General features: G+C 38.8%; 1 protein-coding gene across 1 annotated transcript in view; it reads left to right on the top strand.

Annotated features, from left to right (window-relative positions):
* Positions 1-13,710: 13,710 nt before the first annotated feature.
* The window catches only part of mmrn2a (multimerin 2a), a 32,372-nt gene continuing 28,013 nt past the window's right edge, over positions 13,711-18,069 (top strand). Inside the window, exon 1 of the mRNA XM_088086373.1 lies at positions 13,711-14,000. Coding sequence (XP_087942499.1) covers positions 13,735-14,000 — 266 coding nt within the window. The 5' untranslated portion in view covers positions 13,711-13,734. The remainder of the gene's footprint in view (positions 14,001-18,069) is intronic.

Genomic DNA, 18,069 nt, shown 5'->3' with positions numbered 1-18,069 from the left:
AAACACCCAAATAAATGACACCCTGCGCGTGGTTTACCGCAGGGCACTGTTCAGTCTGAACAGCGGCTTTTTCCCGTAAATCAATCTGTCGAAGTTGCTGCAGGTGTGAAAATAAATTTCAACACATTTTTCTGTGGTTTGATAAACTCATTTGATAAACTCAACCGACATTTATTTTTACTTTATCCGTATTTTAAATGTCTCCATTTTCTTTTTACTGACGGAATAAAAAAAGCAAAATGTACCTGAAGTTTAAGAGAGTAAGAGACTGTCCAGGAAACAGCCTAAAGAACCTCTATAAGCACGTTACGTCACCTCGGACGGGGTCACAACGGGAAGTTAAAGATTTACAATGCTAAACACTCCCACTAGATAAAGTGACAGGAAAAGCCTGCCCCAGATTCACTCTTGTTTTGGTGTTTTAGCTCCTTCGATTTGCTTTTTTTTTCTGTCTCTGGCACCCGGCCGCTACGTTTTTCTAAAACCCCAACCTCACCTGAGCGCTGTGGGGGTATATGGCCACAAGTGCTGAAATAGAAAACCTGTCTCAGAAATGCTTATGTGTATCCTTACCATCATCAGATTGCACCTTACCACTGCATTTGCACTACCTCAGCATTCTATTTATTCTATTTTTATATATTTATGTTTATTTCTATCTTCTATTATTCTTCTTATTTTTTTATGTACAGTATGTCTCTGTATGTCTTACGTGCCAAGCTGCTGTGACAACTAAATTTCCCTCCGGGGATCAATAAAGTCATCTAAGTCTAAGTCTAAGTCTAATATAAGCAGCTGGATAAATACTGATAAGTGATTTGCTTGCTGCTGCTTGATTCAGTTTGGAGGAAGTCTTTAAGATTGATCCTCTGGGCAAGATAGATATCTTTGCAACATCTCAAAAAAAAAAAGCCAGAAGAACAAGCTTGTCAGGGGAGGACTCAAGTGTATGAGTGTCATTCGGTGCACACACACACACCAGGCTGTTGCCGCTGCACGCTGCACATGCCTGTGTGTTTATCTAATAGAGCTGGGACGGTTCACTCAGGTTGATGGTGCAGTGGAAATCCCCTCCCCCACCCCCCACCAAAAAAACCCACAATATGACAGTGTTCAACGTTGCCTCTTTCGAAACAAAACCTCTGTATTATGTCTTCAGTATCTTTGTTGTATCAAAATTTCTACTTTCTCACTTTCATTCACAAACTCAGATGCGTTGCGTCCACAAGATTAGATCGTTATGTTCTCTGATTTCATCAGACTTCAGCAGTTTTACTCAATCTGTTCTCATATTTCTTAGACTAAGAAGAGTTAGATTTATGGTAATTTCTTCCTCAAAATACAGAAGTATTGCACAAATCAGGATTTACCGGCATCGCACAGAAAAACAAGACAGCTAAACGTTAACAAAGTCACGTGTCTGTAACTGCAGAAAAGGTCAAACATCATTCATAAAAACCGCAGTGCGTTTTCACATTGTTAGGTATGTGTGTGTGTGTGTGTGTGTGTGTGTGTGTGTGTGTGTTGCTAAGTAAACAGTGATGTGTTGTGAGCTACTATTGCTTTGAAGACTTCTGGGAACTCCTTTTTTTGAGGGGCAATGAATCAGTGAGTTGTGTTCATGTGTCAGTGGATCTGAGTGAGTAATGGAAATGAGGAGAATAAGGAAGTCATTTTGACCGTAGTCAGCTTACACTGTTTACTCTTTAAGTATGAAGTTTGTGTGTGTCTGCAACAGTTGTGACCAGAGGCATTTTTACAGTTTTGACAGGGACCCCAGAGCACGACACAGATCACAAGAGGCAGATTTAAGACAATATTTACTGTGACACTGTGATAAAACAGCGAGGAGCACAGGCAGGCATGCAGGCAGTGACACGGGTACACGAGGAGAAGCAAGGACCTGCTGGTTGACCGAACAATACAGGCACCTTCTTCTCGTGGGCGTAATATGTCAGTAATGACTTACGGGAATTTCTGCATATTTGATAAAAACATCCATTTAGACTCAGTGATGAGGTCATTGGATTTTGGTGGTCAAAGGTCAAAAATTGACTTCCCTAAACATATTTTTGGCTTACTCAAGAGTTCATAAAAAGTATGTATATATGGAAAAGGCTCTTAAGCTGCAAAAAGGAGATTTGTCAGCACAATTTACAGACCGTGTCTTTCTATAGAAATTTATAGGCTCATGTGAAATATGTGTGTTTGGCTTTTAAACATCTGTGTGATACATCTACTGCTATTATGAATCAGAAATTTTAGAAATAATCCCAGTACCAAATAGATGTAGGAGTGTGAATGACTGTAACTGTAACTGCTGAGCTCAGACAACAGTGTTGGAGGGAGACACCATAACTTTAAGTGGATAAAGTCCACTTTTTTGTGGTGTTTCCCAGTATCGACCGGACAAACACCCACACCAGAGGCTGCCTGCGTGCCTGCGTGCTGTCCTATGATCATTTGTTGAATGCAGTTACTGCTATTCAAAACTGTACTGGTAATATTAAAGATTCAACTGGGTGAAGATTCAACTTGTGGGTTTATCACCACCACACACAGCATTTCCTGTCCTTCTAAACGAGTCCAGGACAGATACACATACATCACATACATCTAGAACAAGAAACTTTGTGGTGCTTCATTTTATCCACCTGATAAACACCCAGAGGCAGCCTCGGTGGAAGTGCAGCCAGCAGCGGGAAAACTTCTCCAGAGCGCTGGTGTTTGCTTATTAAAAATTGTGGCCCTTTTTCATCAATAATAATAATAATAATAATAACTTTACTGATAAAACACCTTTAAAAACAGAGTTTATCAGTGCTTTGACAAACAAGGCAAAGCTGAAAAGCAGAAGTAAGAGAGGTTTCTTTCAGAGGCAAACAATGCCGAACTAAGGCGGACAAAATTTAAATAAGACATCAAACAAGAGAAAAAAAATTACAAAACCAAAATACAATATCAACCCATACCAATACGAGTAGACTCAATTCAAAGAATATAATATTAACACAAAAAATAATAGCACTAATAATAGATTTTAAATTAAAACATAAACAAAAAAAAATCTAAAGGATAACTTTAGGGTTATTTTTTACCCTGACCTTATTTCCCAATGTTTCAGTGTCATAGTGACCAATGGGAAAAAATGATTTTGAAGCTGGTTCAGTATTTAGCGAGAGTGCTGCAGCCAGCAGCCATAGCAAAAAGACTGCAACGTAACCACTTCGGGCACGTGTCGACTGTATCCACTTAATGGTGTCTCCCTCCAACACTGTTGTTTGAGCTCAGCAGAGGGAGAACAGGGTCGAACAACACCGACTGGGTGTGATTATCAACCAGAAAAATGTCCAATGTCAGCTGGGACAGGAGCAGGAGAGAGCCCGAGGAGAGCAGAAGGAGAAACCAAGGAGCCAACAGGACTCTGAATGAGTTGGTGGGTATAACCCAGTGACAATACAGAGTTAAAAGAAATCAAAAATGTAATTAAACAGTATGATGTCCCTTTACAAACAGAACGTGAAACATCCCTAAACTTATTCATCACTGACACACTGAACTTGAGGTTTTTTTTGATACTTCATTTTTTTTTTTTTAAAAAAAAGACATTTACATAGAGACATAAACATAGACATATCATTTCCAACACAATAATAATAATAACAACAACATTAACTATAAAAGAAATCTATCTAGTGACATGAGGTTGTCCTTATGCATTGCCCTGATCTGAAACTACATCTCCTAATCTGTGGTGTCATTCACTTTTCTTTTATACTTGACCCATTTTTCCCACTTTGATTCAAATTTCCCCTCCTGGACCCTCAATATGTGTGTGAGTCTTTCCATCTCATATATTTCCTCTATTATACCCAACCATTGCTCCTTTTTAGGTGGGTCAGCTCTTGCTGGCTGCCAACAGTACCTTTATCATGTATCCCGGCCCTGAGTGTTTTCCTGTGTCAGATTCCCCAGCTGTAACACCAGGCCAGTCTGAGGCACCTCATAGCCTATTACCCCCTTTAATACTCCCCATACTCCTTCTCCCAGTACTCCCTTAACTTTTGGTATTTCCAAAATATGTGTGTGTGGTCCCCCGCCTCCTGTCCACATAGCCTCCAGCACGCATTCTGCTCTGGGGTGTATCTCCCTTTTGCCTTTGTGGTTATGAAGAATCGTACAACAATTTTCCAACGAACTCCCTCCATACTCTTGACCCGGTGGTTGACTGTTGCACCCGACACACCTTATGCCAGTCTTCCTCAGTTATATCAATTCCAAGTTATCTTTCCCACTTTTCTTTTATATAGAGGGTTGAGTTTCCCCTACTCTTCAACAGAGCCTGGTACAGAGCCGAGGTCACTCCACCCATTTTCCCTTTATATGCATCAATAATTACTTTAATTACCCCATTCTGCTCTGTGTTCTTATCTATTCTTATTTCCCTTCTATAATAACCCCTTGCCTGTAGATGTCTAAAATAGTCAGTTCTGTCCAGTTTAAATCTATCTTTTAGGTTTTGAAAACTTTGCATTTCTCCTTTTTCTATCATTATACATATTGCTGTGATGCTTTCTCTGGCCCATCTCTTAGAGCTCCGATCTTCTTTTCTCGGCTGAAATTTACTATCATACATTAACCACCTTAAATCTTTGTCTCTTTGTCTAGTTTGTATCTCCTTATTGTTGTGTTCCAAATATTTAGGGTGAATTTGGTAATTGGGTCTAGTAGGCTTTCCTCTGAACTTGAGGTTTCTTTGAGTCACTGCTTAAAAAACTTAACAGCTGAAGGTGGGTGCTGTCTTTCTTATTATGAGTTAACATCAGTTAAATTACGAAAATGCAAAGTCATCATCACATGTTCCTCCCATTCCATCGTACTGTAAGTTGAAAGGTTGCTGAGATAACAGTGATGTGTTGTGCGCTACTATGACGGTGAAGACTTCTGCGAAACAAGTCCTTTTTTGAAGAGGCAATAAATCAGTGGGCTGTGTGTATGTGTGCAGTTTGCATGTCAGTGTTTGAGTGAGTAATGGCGATGAGGAGAATGAGGACGTCAGTTTGGGACCCTATTCAGCTTACACCATTTACTCTTTAAGTATCAAGCCCTTATTTTTTTTCATTTATTAACTTTTTGGTTTTTATTTCAAGAGAGTTAAATGGATTAAGAGAAATTTCATTTTTTTATGCTTTTGTGTCTGCAGCAGTCGTGACCAGAGGCATTTTGTTTTAAGGTTGTCTGTATGTCCGTCTCGTTCTTGTGGATGTAATATGTCAATAATGAATTTCTTCATATTTAGTAAAAACATCCATTTAGACTCAGGGATGACGCGATTTGATTCAAAAGTTGACTTCCCTAAACATGTTTTTGGCTTACTCAAGAGTTCATAAAAAATATGTATATATGGAATAGGCTCTTAAGCTGCAAAAAGAGGAGATTTGTCAACACAATTTACAGACCGTGTCTTTCTATAGAAATTTATAGGCTATAGGCTCTACTGCTATTAAGCATTGGAAATTTTAGTAGTACCAAATAGATGTAGGACTATGACCACCACACCCATTGTGCTCCCATCGCCCATCGAATGAATGTAACTGTAACTCCATGGCAACCATGTGGTGCTTCTCAAAATCGACCAGGAAAACACCCACGCCAGAGGCTGATTCCTGGGAAATGCATTAAGCAGCAGACACACTACTGCCGTTGTCGTCCTTGAAACAGCTAACAGCCAGACTGCATGTGTGCGTGCGTGTGTGTATGTGTGCGTGCATGGACTATGATCGTCTGTTGAATGCAGCTATTTATAACTACACCGGTAACATTAAAGATTCAACTGAGAAACCTTGTGGGCATATCACTACCACACCCACAACACTTCCTGTCCTTCCAACCAGCTTCTCCAAATACCCAGAACCAGAGGCAGCTCTTCTGAAGAAACGCAGTAGGAAAGTTTCCCCAGAGGCCTGCTGTTTGCCATAACAACAGTGTTAACAGCCAGACAGACTGTGTGCATGAGAAAAATGAAAAATGCATAGTCATCATGACTGTCTATGTATACTTAAGACTGTGGCCTATTGCATTTTTCTTATTAAAAATAATAATAATACTACCAGTAGTAGAAGTTGTAGTAGTAATAATAATGTTTTTATTTGAATAGCACTTTTTAAAAACAGAGTTTATAAAGTGCTTTGACAAACAAGGCAAAGCAGAAGTAAGGAGGGTTTCTTGCAGAGGCAACACAACTATAAGAGTCGAAAAATAATGTCAAACTAGGGCCAGACAAAATTTAAATTAAACTTAAACAAGAGAGAAATAACTACAAAAAAAAACAACAATAACAACCCATACCAATATGAGTGAATATATTTCAAAGAATCTGAGCAGTTAACAGGGAAATAATAGCACTAATAACAGAATTAAACACAATCAAGACAGAATAAAGAATAAATCAAAAGAGCTAAAGAGTAACGTTGGTATTCCTTTCAACCCTGACTTTATTTCCCCATGTTTCACTGTCAAAGTGACTATTTTTTGGAAGTTTTTGAAGTTGGTTCAGTATTTAGCGAGAGTGCTGCAGCCAGCAGCCATAACAAAAATGCTGCAACGTAGGAACAGTCAGAGGGAGAAACCAAGGAGCCAACAGGACTCAGTGACAGTGACAATACAGGGTTAAAATAAATAAAAAAGGCATTAAAAACAGTGTGTTGTCCCTTTACAAACAGACGGCGAAAGATCAGCCAATCAGGATCGATAGTCCCTCCCCCAGCTGAACTTGATTGACAGATCACGACGTCACTGCGTCATCCTGCGCGTGTGTACGTGAGGAAAAGCGGGGAAACAGCAGATATGATGGCGACAGGAGAGCAGAGTAACCGGACGGAGTTAAAGTTAGGAGAGAAGATAAAAGCGAACGTATCAACAAGTTAACGAACCAACACAGAAGGTAAACTAAAGAGAAGCGACCGGGACCTCAAGAAAAGTCAGTTTTTCCGCCTCTGTTTATCTCGGTAAGCTAGCGAACCAAATGATGCTAACATTGCTAATTGCGCGTGCAGTGCTACATTGCCTGAACGTTTTTTGAGTGTTGTGTGGACGTTTATTGGCCCCGCACTGTTGTTATTGATTGTTGATACTGTTTTAAATCATTAAGCTGTTGATTAGGAGCCTTTATACATCAGAAAGCAGTGACCTGGTGCTCAGGTTAGCTCAGTACAGCTGCATTATGTGCGTTTCAAAGATTAGCTGAGTGAATTTCACAGAAGAGAAGGTAATTAAAAATACCAAATTGGTTTCCATGATGATTTTTAGTGTGAAAATGTGTTTGAATTCTGCTGTGGGTATATATAACATTTTGTTTCTGACATATGTACTTTCATCAGTGTATGAAGGGTGTAGTAATGAGTCCTAAAACGCGGAAGTCCGTTAACCTTTTAGCACTTCCGGTTCCCTCATCTTAAAGTCTATGGGTTTTCAGTAAAATGCTTGATTAAGGTCTGTGGTTAATCCAGGCTGAATATATTTTGACGTTTTGTTCTGGAATATAAAATATGACTGCTTAAACATGGTTTCTGAACTCTTAAGGTTTTACTCATCTTAAAAACAGCGGTTGCTTCATCCCGTCACCACTCTATGAGCGTTGCAAATGTAAGAAGAGCTATTTGAAGCATGCACTGCCCACCATTTTTCTTACATAGGATAACGTGTAGCCTGATGCTATTGCAGATGGTTAGTATAGATTAGTACTACTATGTGTGATGGTATATGCTGGTTTTACTGTATAGTGATTCAGAAATTGTGTTGAAATGGAAAGTTTTGAACTAGAGTGTGATAAATAGGCCTCTACGTGTTAGCATTGAGTATTATACAGCATGTGGTGTTACATGGTCGTGTATTGTCGTACAACATATAGACGAATAAAAAAAAAATCTTAAAGTCCTGTTTTCAGAAACAGGTCAGTACTTATTGACAGAGTGAGAACCACTCAGAAGTTCCCTTTCCATCGATGACGAGCCTCCCAGTGTGATCCTGACTGGCCGCAGAATCGACCCATCGCATACTTCATCTGGTGGTAGGACGGTGCCAGTCGCCTGGACTGCTAGACACATTCATCCAAAAGTGCATACTCTTCCAAAACTGTTGCAGGACCCATGCCAAACATTTTTAAAGGAGAGCCACTGACAGTGGATTGACCAATACTAAAAGTGATCACAAAGCAGACAGACTTAAAGCACTATTGACAAAAACAAAAACTCATTTATTTTAAAGGGCCCAATTTTTATTCTTACGTTTATGCAAATATATTTTAAATTGGTGCTTGTTAATTGGTCTAAGTAAACGTTACTGTTCACAACTTATCTCTCCTGGTACTTTCGTTTATGTGCATAGTCTATATCACTTAGCTCCCTCCAAACACAGCACAGTGTTACTTACTCATGGTGGGTTATATAAGTAAGCAAGGCTCCAGTGAAGAGCTTTTCTCTCCCTGTTCCTCCAGGAGGACTGCATTTAGAAAGGCAGTTTACTCTGCTGGCCTTTTTTCTGATCATTAATAAACTTGAGTTGCTGCACCTTCTTGCTGGTTTCTCCTCCAATTATCATTATTACCATTAAAGTGTTTGTTTTTTCCGGTGACATGCTCAGTATTTTAAGTGTCTGACAAAATAATGGACTGGACTTAGTATGTAAGATTTAACTAGAAACAGCCCTGAAATCACTTTCATCAAACCCACCTGGTTCCTTTTACATATAGAGTGATTTTAGTGTGTACAGAGCCAGCATGTTTTCTTATCAAACTTGGAAAATCGAGGGTTTATTTCAACCAAACCAGAGTTGATGATTGTTGCATCAGTGCAAGGATGAACCAAGGTGGCTTCTGTGAATTTTAAATTCTCTCAACTATGAATGAAGTGTGTTTTACCATGACCATAACATACATGGCCTCTCTCCAAATTAATAAAATGCTACTAATGCTACTAATACTACTACTACTACTACTACTACTAATAATAATAATAATAATAATAATAATGATAATAGTAATAAAACATATTATTATTATCATAAAAGCCATTGTACACTACTTTTCATACTATGAAAAAATCCCAGTATTAATTTTGTTTTGTTTTATTATCTAGTTGCTGCCTTGTTTTTAACTTCTGGAAACCTTGTTAAGGAAAGTGCTACATAAATGAAGTTTATTACTGTTATTATCTTTATTAAAAAAGCCCAGCACCAGTTGTTTATTTAAATAAGTCTGGTGGTTTGGTTATAGTGATTTCAGGACTTTTTGGCTGAGCTAAAAGGATCTTACTCTCTATCAAAAAGGTTTATCTTGCTTGTAATGAATCCCATAATGTTGTTGTCTTATAATAACTATCCCAGTCTGTCAGTGGCAAAACAAGCACTTTTAGTGGATGTAAGTTGACAGTTCTCTGTTCTTAAGAGTGGTTATTTTACAATATGATGCAGAAGCCCTTTTTATGCGAACCAGCTTCATTTGAATAAACAAAAGTGTTACAGGTTGCTGCCACCTCCTGGTGAGATCCTGAACACAGCTCATCATGGCAGTTTCATCCGTGTTCAAATGTCAAAGTCACATCAGTTTTGTGAATCATTCTGTAAATGTCAGATGTTGTCAGCTGCAGCTCTTTTGAGACGTGTCTGAGTCCAGGAGGCAAACGTAGGCTACTAAAGATGCAAAGACACAAATCATCAGATAGATTCTAATAATTAAACATTATTCATTTAAGCTGAAAGCTTGTTCAAGCCACTTAGCCGTGTCCCCAGTGTTACACGACAGGGGAGAATATAGCTTGAATTTTATTTTTGGTCCAGAAAATCCCATCTCTGATCCAAACCACCATCTTTCCTTAACTTCAACCCCAACTTTTTTCAGTATTTGCACACATATACAACAGCAAAAATAAATAACAACAGAAATAAAACAAGTAACGTGAAAAATAAAATAGATAAATCATTAAGCCAACAGACAGACAGACAGACAATACAGTAATATTTACAATGAAAAACATAAAGCAAAAGATGGTTTACATTTTTAAAATGGAGTAAAAAGAAGTAAAAACGTATTTTTTTCCACACTGTCCAGCTCCCTTATTAATTTAAACCTGTTCACAGCTTCACTACACAGACTGATACACAAATACTTTTACTTTATGTGACAACCTGTAGAGAAAGAATGTGCGAAATACATTTTTATGGAATTACTAAAAGATGACAACAAACAAAGTTTCAAGAATATATGTTATTATATAGAGAAGTGTGATGAATATTTCTGTCTTACACTGAAAGAATAAGAGGACAGATCATTTGTCCACCAGATGTCCTCAGACTCTCCCTCCAGTCTCAATCACCTGACTCTTAAATCCAGCTGTTCCTCTTATCTAAATTACCCCCCTCAGTGTGTATCGTCCAAAGTTTTCACCTGTTCCTGCTCACTTGTGGATACTCAGTTACTTCTGTTGGGACCATGACACCAGTAAGCTCCTTTATCTTCATTTTATCAGCTGTTCACTCAACTATTCCTGTCTGCCTCGATTATCTGCTCCTATAATTACTGCCTGACGGATTTAGAGCTGACAAACAGTGTTGGAAGAAGTGTTCAGATCTTTACTTCAGCTAAAGAAGCAATACCACAGTGTAAAAATACTCTGTTACAAGTAAAAATCCTACATTTCAAATTCTTACGTAACCCTTAGGGCCAGCTTCAATCAAATCACTTTGCACACAAAAGCTATTTTCAAATATTATACATTCACATTATATTCTCTTTTCATTGAGTTCATTTTTTTTTTTTGATAAAGATCAAATAGTCACACATTTTCAGAATTTTAACCCTTAAATGCCAGGTTTTTGTCATGATGCCAATAAGTTTTTAGATGAAAAAAAACAAAACAAAAAATGAATTATTTTCAATATGATAAATGCCAAGTTGTTGTTTTTTTGTTATTATCACAGTCTAGGATATGCCATTGATTAGCAGCAACATTAATTTTTCTACATTATTTTATGTGCAGTATCAAATATTAACTCATACCACTCTGCAGACAAAATGCACTTTTCAAACTCAAACTTTAAAAAATATTATACATTAATATGATCTACTTTCATCATAACGTCTTCAGTTCTGTGTCCCTCCACACTTTCTCTTCCTCTGCCACTCATTTCAGACCTCCCTCCTCCTCATAGCTCTAAAACAATCCTCGGAAATGACCCCCAACCACCCAGCCAGCCAACCAACCGGCCCCCGCTCCCAGTGGAAAAGTCCCCGTCTCTCTCAGCCTGGACAGGAACCATCGGCGTCCCCCCTCCTCTAACTGCAGCTCACTTTGACTCACTTTAATCTGCCTCAGTGGTTTAAATGAACAAAAAAAATCACGTCATAAAGTGTCAGAGTGAGACGTCTTACAACAACTGAGATATGTTCTCACTGCCAAAAAACATCAGTTTACAATAAATATTAACAACTTGAGCTCTAGTTTATCATTTGTTTATGATCCAACATAAAGATGAAAACATACAAATATAAATATGTTTTTGTGTCAAAATACAAAACTGTCATACCATCTTATCAACGTGGTTCTTTCCACAACATCCCGTGATCTGAAATCTATAACTTCTGTTGTCCCTCATAATATCTGCGTGTTGCATTAATGTGTTTTAAACTGGACAGCGAGGAACTTCAACCATGATTGCAAGCATTTTTAGTTTGTAGTTAACTTCCTTCTTGTTGGAGGTTGTGGTGCATGATTTTTGGCACATTTAGCTTTCGCAATAACCCTCAAACCAAATCGTAACCCTCAAACAACCCTCTGATGAACTTCTTCAGTCTGCAGGTAGAAAACTCTCCAACTGGTCCTCGCAAAGATACAAATACAGCAGCACACACACATGCACGCACACACAGAGAGGAAGGAGGTCATTTCTCCTGCAGCTCGCTTCCTCCGCTCTTATCGCTTCCACAGGAAGAGGATGAAGACGGACCGAAAGAAAGAAAAAGGGGAAGGAATGTAGAGAAAGAGATGAAACGTGTGTTACTTCATATACACTCAAATATACTTTTTACTGCAATACATTTAATATATGATCAATAAATTAAAAAGTAATGTATTATTACTCATTTAACAACTCAGTGGTTTTAAAACCAGTTTCATCTTTACCATCTGCAGCATTATGGTGATAAGACATTAACGCATGAATAATTATAATCCAGTTATTACTCCGCATAAGTGCTTTTACTTTTGAAATTAAAATTTGATGTATGTACTTAAACTTAAAGCTGGGGTAGGCAGAAATCTGGAAAAGGGTGCAGAGAGGGTTGTAATGTTGGTGTTGGCGTCAGACACCCTTCAAGCAGACAGCCCTCGTCACTGCGATGTGTCTAGGCCCTCATTGATCCTTTATTTCGGCTGATTCGGCTGATGCTACTGCTCTGATGGACTTTCACCTGGAAGTTCAAAACCAAAAGTCGATGGAGTCATTTTAACGAGTGGCCTATAGCGGCGGCCCGGTGAGACGGAGGACACAAGGCTCAAGCTAACGTTGGCTAAATAAACGTGAACTTGAAGCCGCAGCCGTGAGTCTTTAGCTCTGATTATCAGAAAGCTAAAATATTAGCAACATCTTCTCTCCATCTCTGAAATGCTTCACTGATATTGACTTTTGGTTTGTTTATTTTCAGACTCTTTTTGATAAGTCCTTCCTTCTCCTTTGGGTTGCTTTGTAGTGGAGGCGAGTTGCTGCCAGTGCTGGATAAGCAACTTTTTTGCAGGATTCTTCACTTTCACCATCTGAAGAGATGCAGCGTGCGTCTGCATCTGCAGAGTCAGCCGATTCTCTTTCCAAAGCTGTCAAATACTGCTGCTTTTGCCGTGCTTTCGACATAAGATCCTGACACCAAAAGCCATATTGTGCATTTGTTTTGTGAGCATAATACACCGCTGAATGGCATGAGGTTAAACGCAACCTGAAATGGCATAATATATCTGTCTATCTATTAATCTAATAAACCCCGGACTTCAAATCTGAACATGATGGGGTTTTTTTACACTTTATTATCCACGCCCTTGTTGCCTAATCCTAACTATCTCTGCCATCATGTGCTCTTCTTTACATCCTGGCGTTGGTTGTCTAGAGCGTAAAATTTAGATGCAGAAGTTCTCTGCAAAGTGGCAATATCTGAAGATTTAGGATGAGTGAAAAGCAATGAGTAAAATAGCATTCCCTCTGAAATAATCTGTGATTAGCCAAAGTGTCCTGTCACAGGTTAATTTAATTTAACAAAAAATACTATTTTTTTCTCAGACCACTTAAATTACAAAATGCTAAAAGTGTTTTAGAGATTCCTACCCAATGACACCAAAATAAAACTGCCTACTCCATCTTTAGGTCTTTGAAAGCAGAACTTTAAATTGCATGAGATTATTGTTTCCACTTTTACTTCAGTAAAAGATCTGAATACTTCTTCCAGACGTGTGATAGATGTTATTATTCAAAAAGAGAACAAAACAGAAAAAATGTGGAAAAACAGGACGATAAAATGAGAGATTATATAGATTGAATGTATTCAGGAGGAGAAGAAGAGTGATGAAGGGGGCTAACCAGAGGAAACAGGAGGAGTGGCTCCTCCTCCTCCTCTCTCTCTCTCTCTCTCTCTCTCTCTCTCTCTCCTCCAGCTGTTTAAAAGCTGCTGGTGGTCGTGCGAGCGTCCACTCAGTGATGTGGAGGGCAGCAGACATGACGGCGGTGGGAGAACTGGTGCTGGTGTTGGGCTTACTGGTGAGCGCTCACTGTGAGGTGAGAGCACGAGACCCTGAGGTGGAGGAGGATGAAGAGGAGCTGGGAAGAAGAAGAGGAGGAGGAGGAGGAGGAGCATTGGGGGGGTTCGGGAGGGCACTGTTGCCCCCTCATCTCCAGAGGCTTCACCCCAGAGCGACTGAGACCCCGCCGCTGGGGGAGGGAGGGAACCACCCGGCCAGAAATGGGTGAGTCCAAAAAATATGATCTTAAGATCACTTACTATGTTATTTCTCTCATTCTGCTGTTTTTCCCTCCTGAAAAAGTTCATTTTTCTAAAGAGAGATGTGTGATGAAGTGAAAAATTGAGCTGAAGCTTGTATTCAGTTTGTAGTTTTCAGAACGTGAATCAGTTTCTCTTTTGATAAGCCTGAAAGTCAAACAGTTAACACTTCCAGCTTCTCAGATGTAAGCCTTTGCTGTTTTTCAATGCTTTTTATCCGGCGTCACCTTGGAAACAGTGTATTCTGACAACAACAATGGAGAAAATAATCGGTCAATGAATAGAAGATTGAAATAATTGCTATTATTTTTAATTTATTCTCTGTATGTACAGTTCTGTTGTTTGCAGTAATATTAGAAAATCATAATTTCACCAGAAACAAGCATGGCACATGTGTAGTAAGAACAAAACTGTGATTAATTACAACATATTTAGATGATCATATCGATCCTTCCTGTCAGGTCCGCTCTCACCGAAAAAACAACCACGTAATTTAACTGTGCATGCAGCTTAATACGACTCATACTTGACAAAGTCTGCATAATGTTGCACAAATATCGAAGGCTGGGCGCAAAGTGCGAGGGATGGGTCAAACAAACACAGGACTTTTACCCAAGAGACTGGCATTCGTGTCCTGAAGTCAGGCTTGACCTTTTTTTAATGACAGCATAGATTAGTGTTTGTACATGCTACGTGTATGTTACATGACATACGTGACATTATTTTTAGTCTAAAGTGCTTCTTTAATGCCAAACCATAATGTTTTTTTAACCTAACCAAGTAGTTTTAGGGCAGAACTGCGATAATTCATCACATTAAGGACGTGTTTAGAACTACAAGTGTTAGAGCAGTATTTGTCGTTTTGGGGCAGATCATGTAAGTCAATTTAGAAGTCAGGAGAAATCGACTTGCTCTGTTTTTTTCGGTATGAGAAAGCAATGTCCTTTTAGTAGGTCTCTCTCGAACATTTGAGATCTGAGCACCAATGATGTACTTTGAGTATCTCAAATTTATGTAGCTTTATATTTATCCTAAATGACATTTCAGAGAGAAATATTGAGCTGTTACACTTCTGCATTAATTTTGCAGTGACTGGCTGCTTTCAGATGAAAAAATTACGTTCAAAATATATAATAAAGGTATAAAATACGACACATTGTTAACTCCTGTAAACCTCTCACATGGTTTCGTTTCAGTTGTGATTTCTGGCTCAATAACTCACCCAGAAAATCTGAGATTAGAGGAAAGTCCAGAAAGTGAAAACAGATTTGTGTATCAGAACTTTGTTTCTTCTCTTCCATTAATCTTATCATGACCCCTCAGGTTTATCTGGTGACCCTTCGGAGGGGCCCTGACCTCTAGGTTGGGAACCACCAGACTAAACTAGATAACTGTATACAAAGTAGTTCAAGTAGCCTAAGTTTAGGTTGGTGGTGTTTGTGTTACCGGACGTTAAATATGGTTTGTTTTTGTTCAGCGGCTTGTGAGCTGATGTGAGTTTGATGACTGCAAACACCTGCAATGTTTTGTCTTACTATGAATCGTCCACTAATCGTCCTGTCCACATGTCCAAAATATCACTCTCTCACATTAACTTTCACAAAGGCCTCGCTAAAGAAGTGACGCTCGCACAGATGTCCTCACTTTCCCAAAATATTAAAGACTAAAACTTGATTTGGGCCTCACAAAGATAGAACAATAACACGTGTGCGCGCGCGCGCACACACACACACACACACACACACACACACACACACACACACACACACACACACACACACACACACACACACACACACACATACACAGAATTACCAAACAGGGAGCGTCTAAATGTTTTGACTGCCAGCATGCGTATAACAGGCTGCTACCACCCAGGCTGCTGCTGAGAGACACATGCACGCACACACACACACGCACACACACACACACACACACACACACACACACACACACAGCCCAGACGCCACACATTAATTTTATGATTTTATGAGTCTCGGACAGACTGTAGGAGTCCCCTGTGTTTGTCCTCCAGGTATTAGACCGAGCCGGTCCTCACAGGTTTCACACTGAGCAGAAAACAATCTTTAACTGCAGTTTATTGTTTCATGTGTAAAGTGAAAATAAAACCAGGATGTTAACGTCCGTCTGTCTGTCCAGGCTTAAATATCTTTTAGCTGAGAATAGGTTTACCTGGTTTCCACACCTCCAGTAATCCTCCATGTTTAAGATCACATTTCTTGCAATAGATTGAGGGTGTAGATTGGGGGCACCAGTTTGTGGAAATATAATATATATAATATAATAAATATATATTTGCAGATTCTTGGCTCTCACAGGACAGCTACATTACAACCATATGGTGGTCTTATTGAATGTGATGCATTTCTGTCAGTGAAAGCCAGCAGTATATGAAGAAGTTAAAATGAGCTCAACATAAAAAATCGACAGCAGCTAAATCGAGCATGCACATTAATTCAGCAGTGGAAAAAACATCGAAATAGGACAATGAACAATGAAAGAAGAAATGACCAAAAAATTAGCAATCAGTAAAAAGTACAAGTAAAAAAAAAGAAAGAGAAAAAAGTTTAAATTTAAAAAAAAAGAAGAAGAATTGACATGGAAGAAGTGCTTAAAAATTAATACTTATGTTACTTAATTTTAAGTTTGTAATTTTGAACATTATAAATATATTTTCCCTAACTTTTTTTCCTAGACATTTTAGATAATCATCTTTATTGTCCACCAGGGTGGATATCTGCACAGAAGACAGAACAATAAAATGCAGACAATCAGTTAGTAAAACAAACGCATAAACAGGTCACTAAGAAAACATTAACACATAAAATCAGTTCGTATCACTGTCTGTGGTTTAAAACTCATCATGCACTTTGTTGAGTTTGTTAAGTTTGAAAATATTGCACCGGTTTGGTTTAAATACTTGTGGAAGGCGTCTGAAAGCATCACAAAGAAAATGATGCCGCTCCAGGTTTCATAGGGTTAAGTATATTTGTCGAAAATAGGCAATGTACTTTTATTTATGTAAGGTTTGAATGCAGGACTTTAACTTCTAGTGGTGTATATTGACAGTGTGATATTAGTCCTTTTACTTCAGTGAAGACTCCAAATACTTCTTCTTCCTCTGGATCTTAAACAACAGGCTCATCCTGAGGTTGCAGGATTTATTATTCACCACAATGTACAAAGACAACACTTTGACATCTACTCAGACCAACATTATCATGTTTGCATCTTTAATTGATCGCAGGGGAGTGCTGTTTTATGGACTCCACCTGCATGTACTTCCTGTCTGTGTGATCATTCCTGAAATACTTCACTAAATGCTGCTCCCAAAGGCGACCCATAATCCTCCTTTTCTTTATTAGCTGCGTCTGACGAGATCTAAACACGAGAATGTGAGAGATGAAGAGATGTAGTTTAATGGGACCTGGAGGTTTAATGTTTGCATTTTTTTCCTCCTTTATTGCTAAACCTGCTTTTTGTATTACTTGTGCTTGATTTTTAGTGGCAAGATGTTGAAGTATGGATAAAAGTGTAGTAGGGTTCATAAAGATAAATGTGATAGGTCACATGATGCTGTGGATATGAGCTTGTCAGTAGCAACTAGCTCTCTCAGGTATGATGCAGCAGGCGCTACGAGAGGTGTTATTGCATCGCATAACTCTTCGAAAGTTGAGCGGATCATCTGGAAGTTTTGAATCCACAATTTCTCCGTGAAATCTTGAACTATCACCTCCCAGAAATCCCTCATACGTGGCCATAAGGGGCTCGCCTTTCCATTATCACTCGCTTAACGCATCTACGTGGCCTTTGATTGGAAATAATGACGGCTCGTGCGGCGGCTGCAATAGAAATAAACCTGCTAATGTTTTGAACACCCATCACCATGGTTACTGGAATGTTATAGCGACAGGAGAAGTCACATAACATCAACAACATTTTTCATTAGATTTAGGAAGGAAAAGTTGTTCAAAAACGTGTTTCTGATACTAAATAAGAGGATTAAGTGTCTG

The sequence above is a fragment of the Plectropomus leopardus genome, chromosome 13 (genome assembly GCF_026936395.1).
Source record: "Plectropomus leopardus strain MGB_pleo_1.0 chromosome 13, ASM2693639v1, whole genome shotgun sequence".
NCBI lineage: Eukaryota > Metazoa > Chordata > Actinopteri > Perciformes > Serranidae > Plectropomus > Plectropomus leopardus.
The sequence above is the reverse complement of the archived record's forward strand: the minus strand, read 5'-3'. Positions and strand labels throughout refer to the sequence as shown.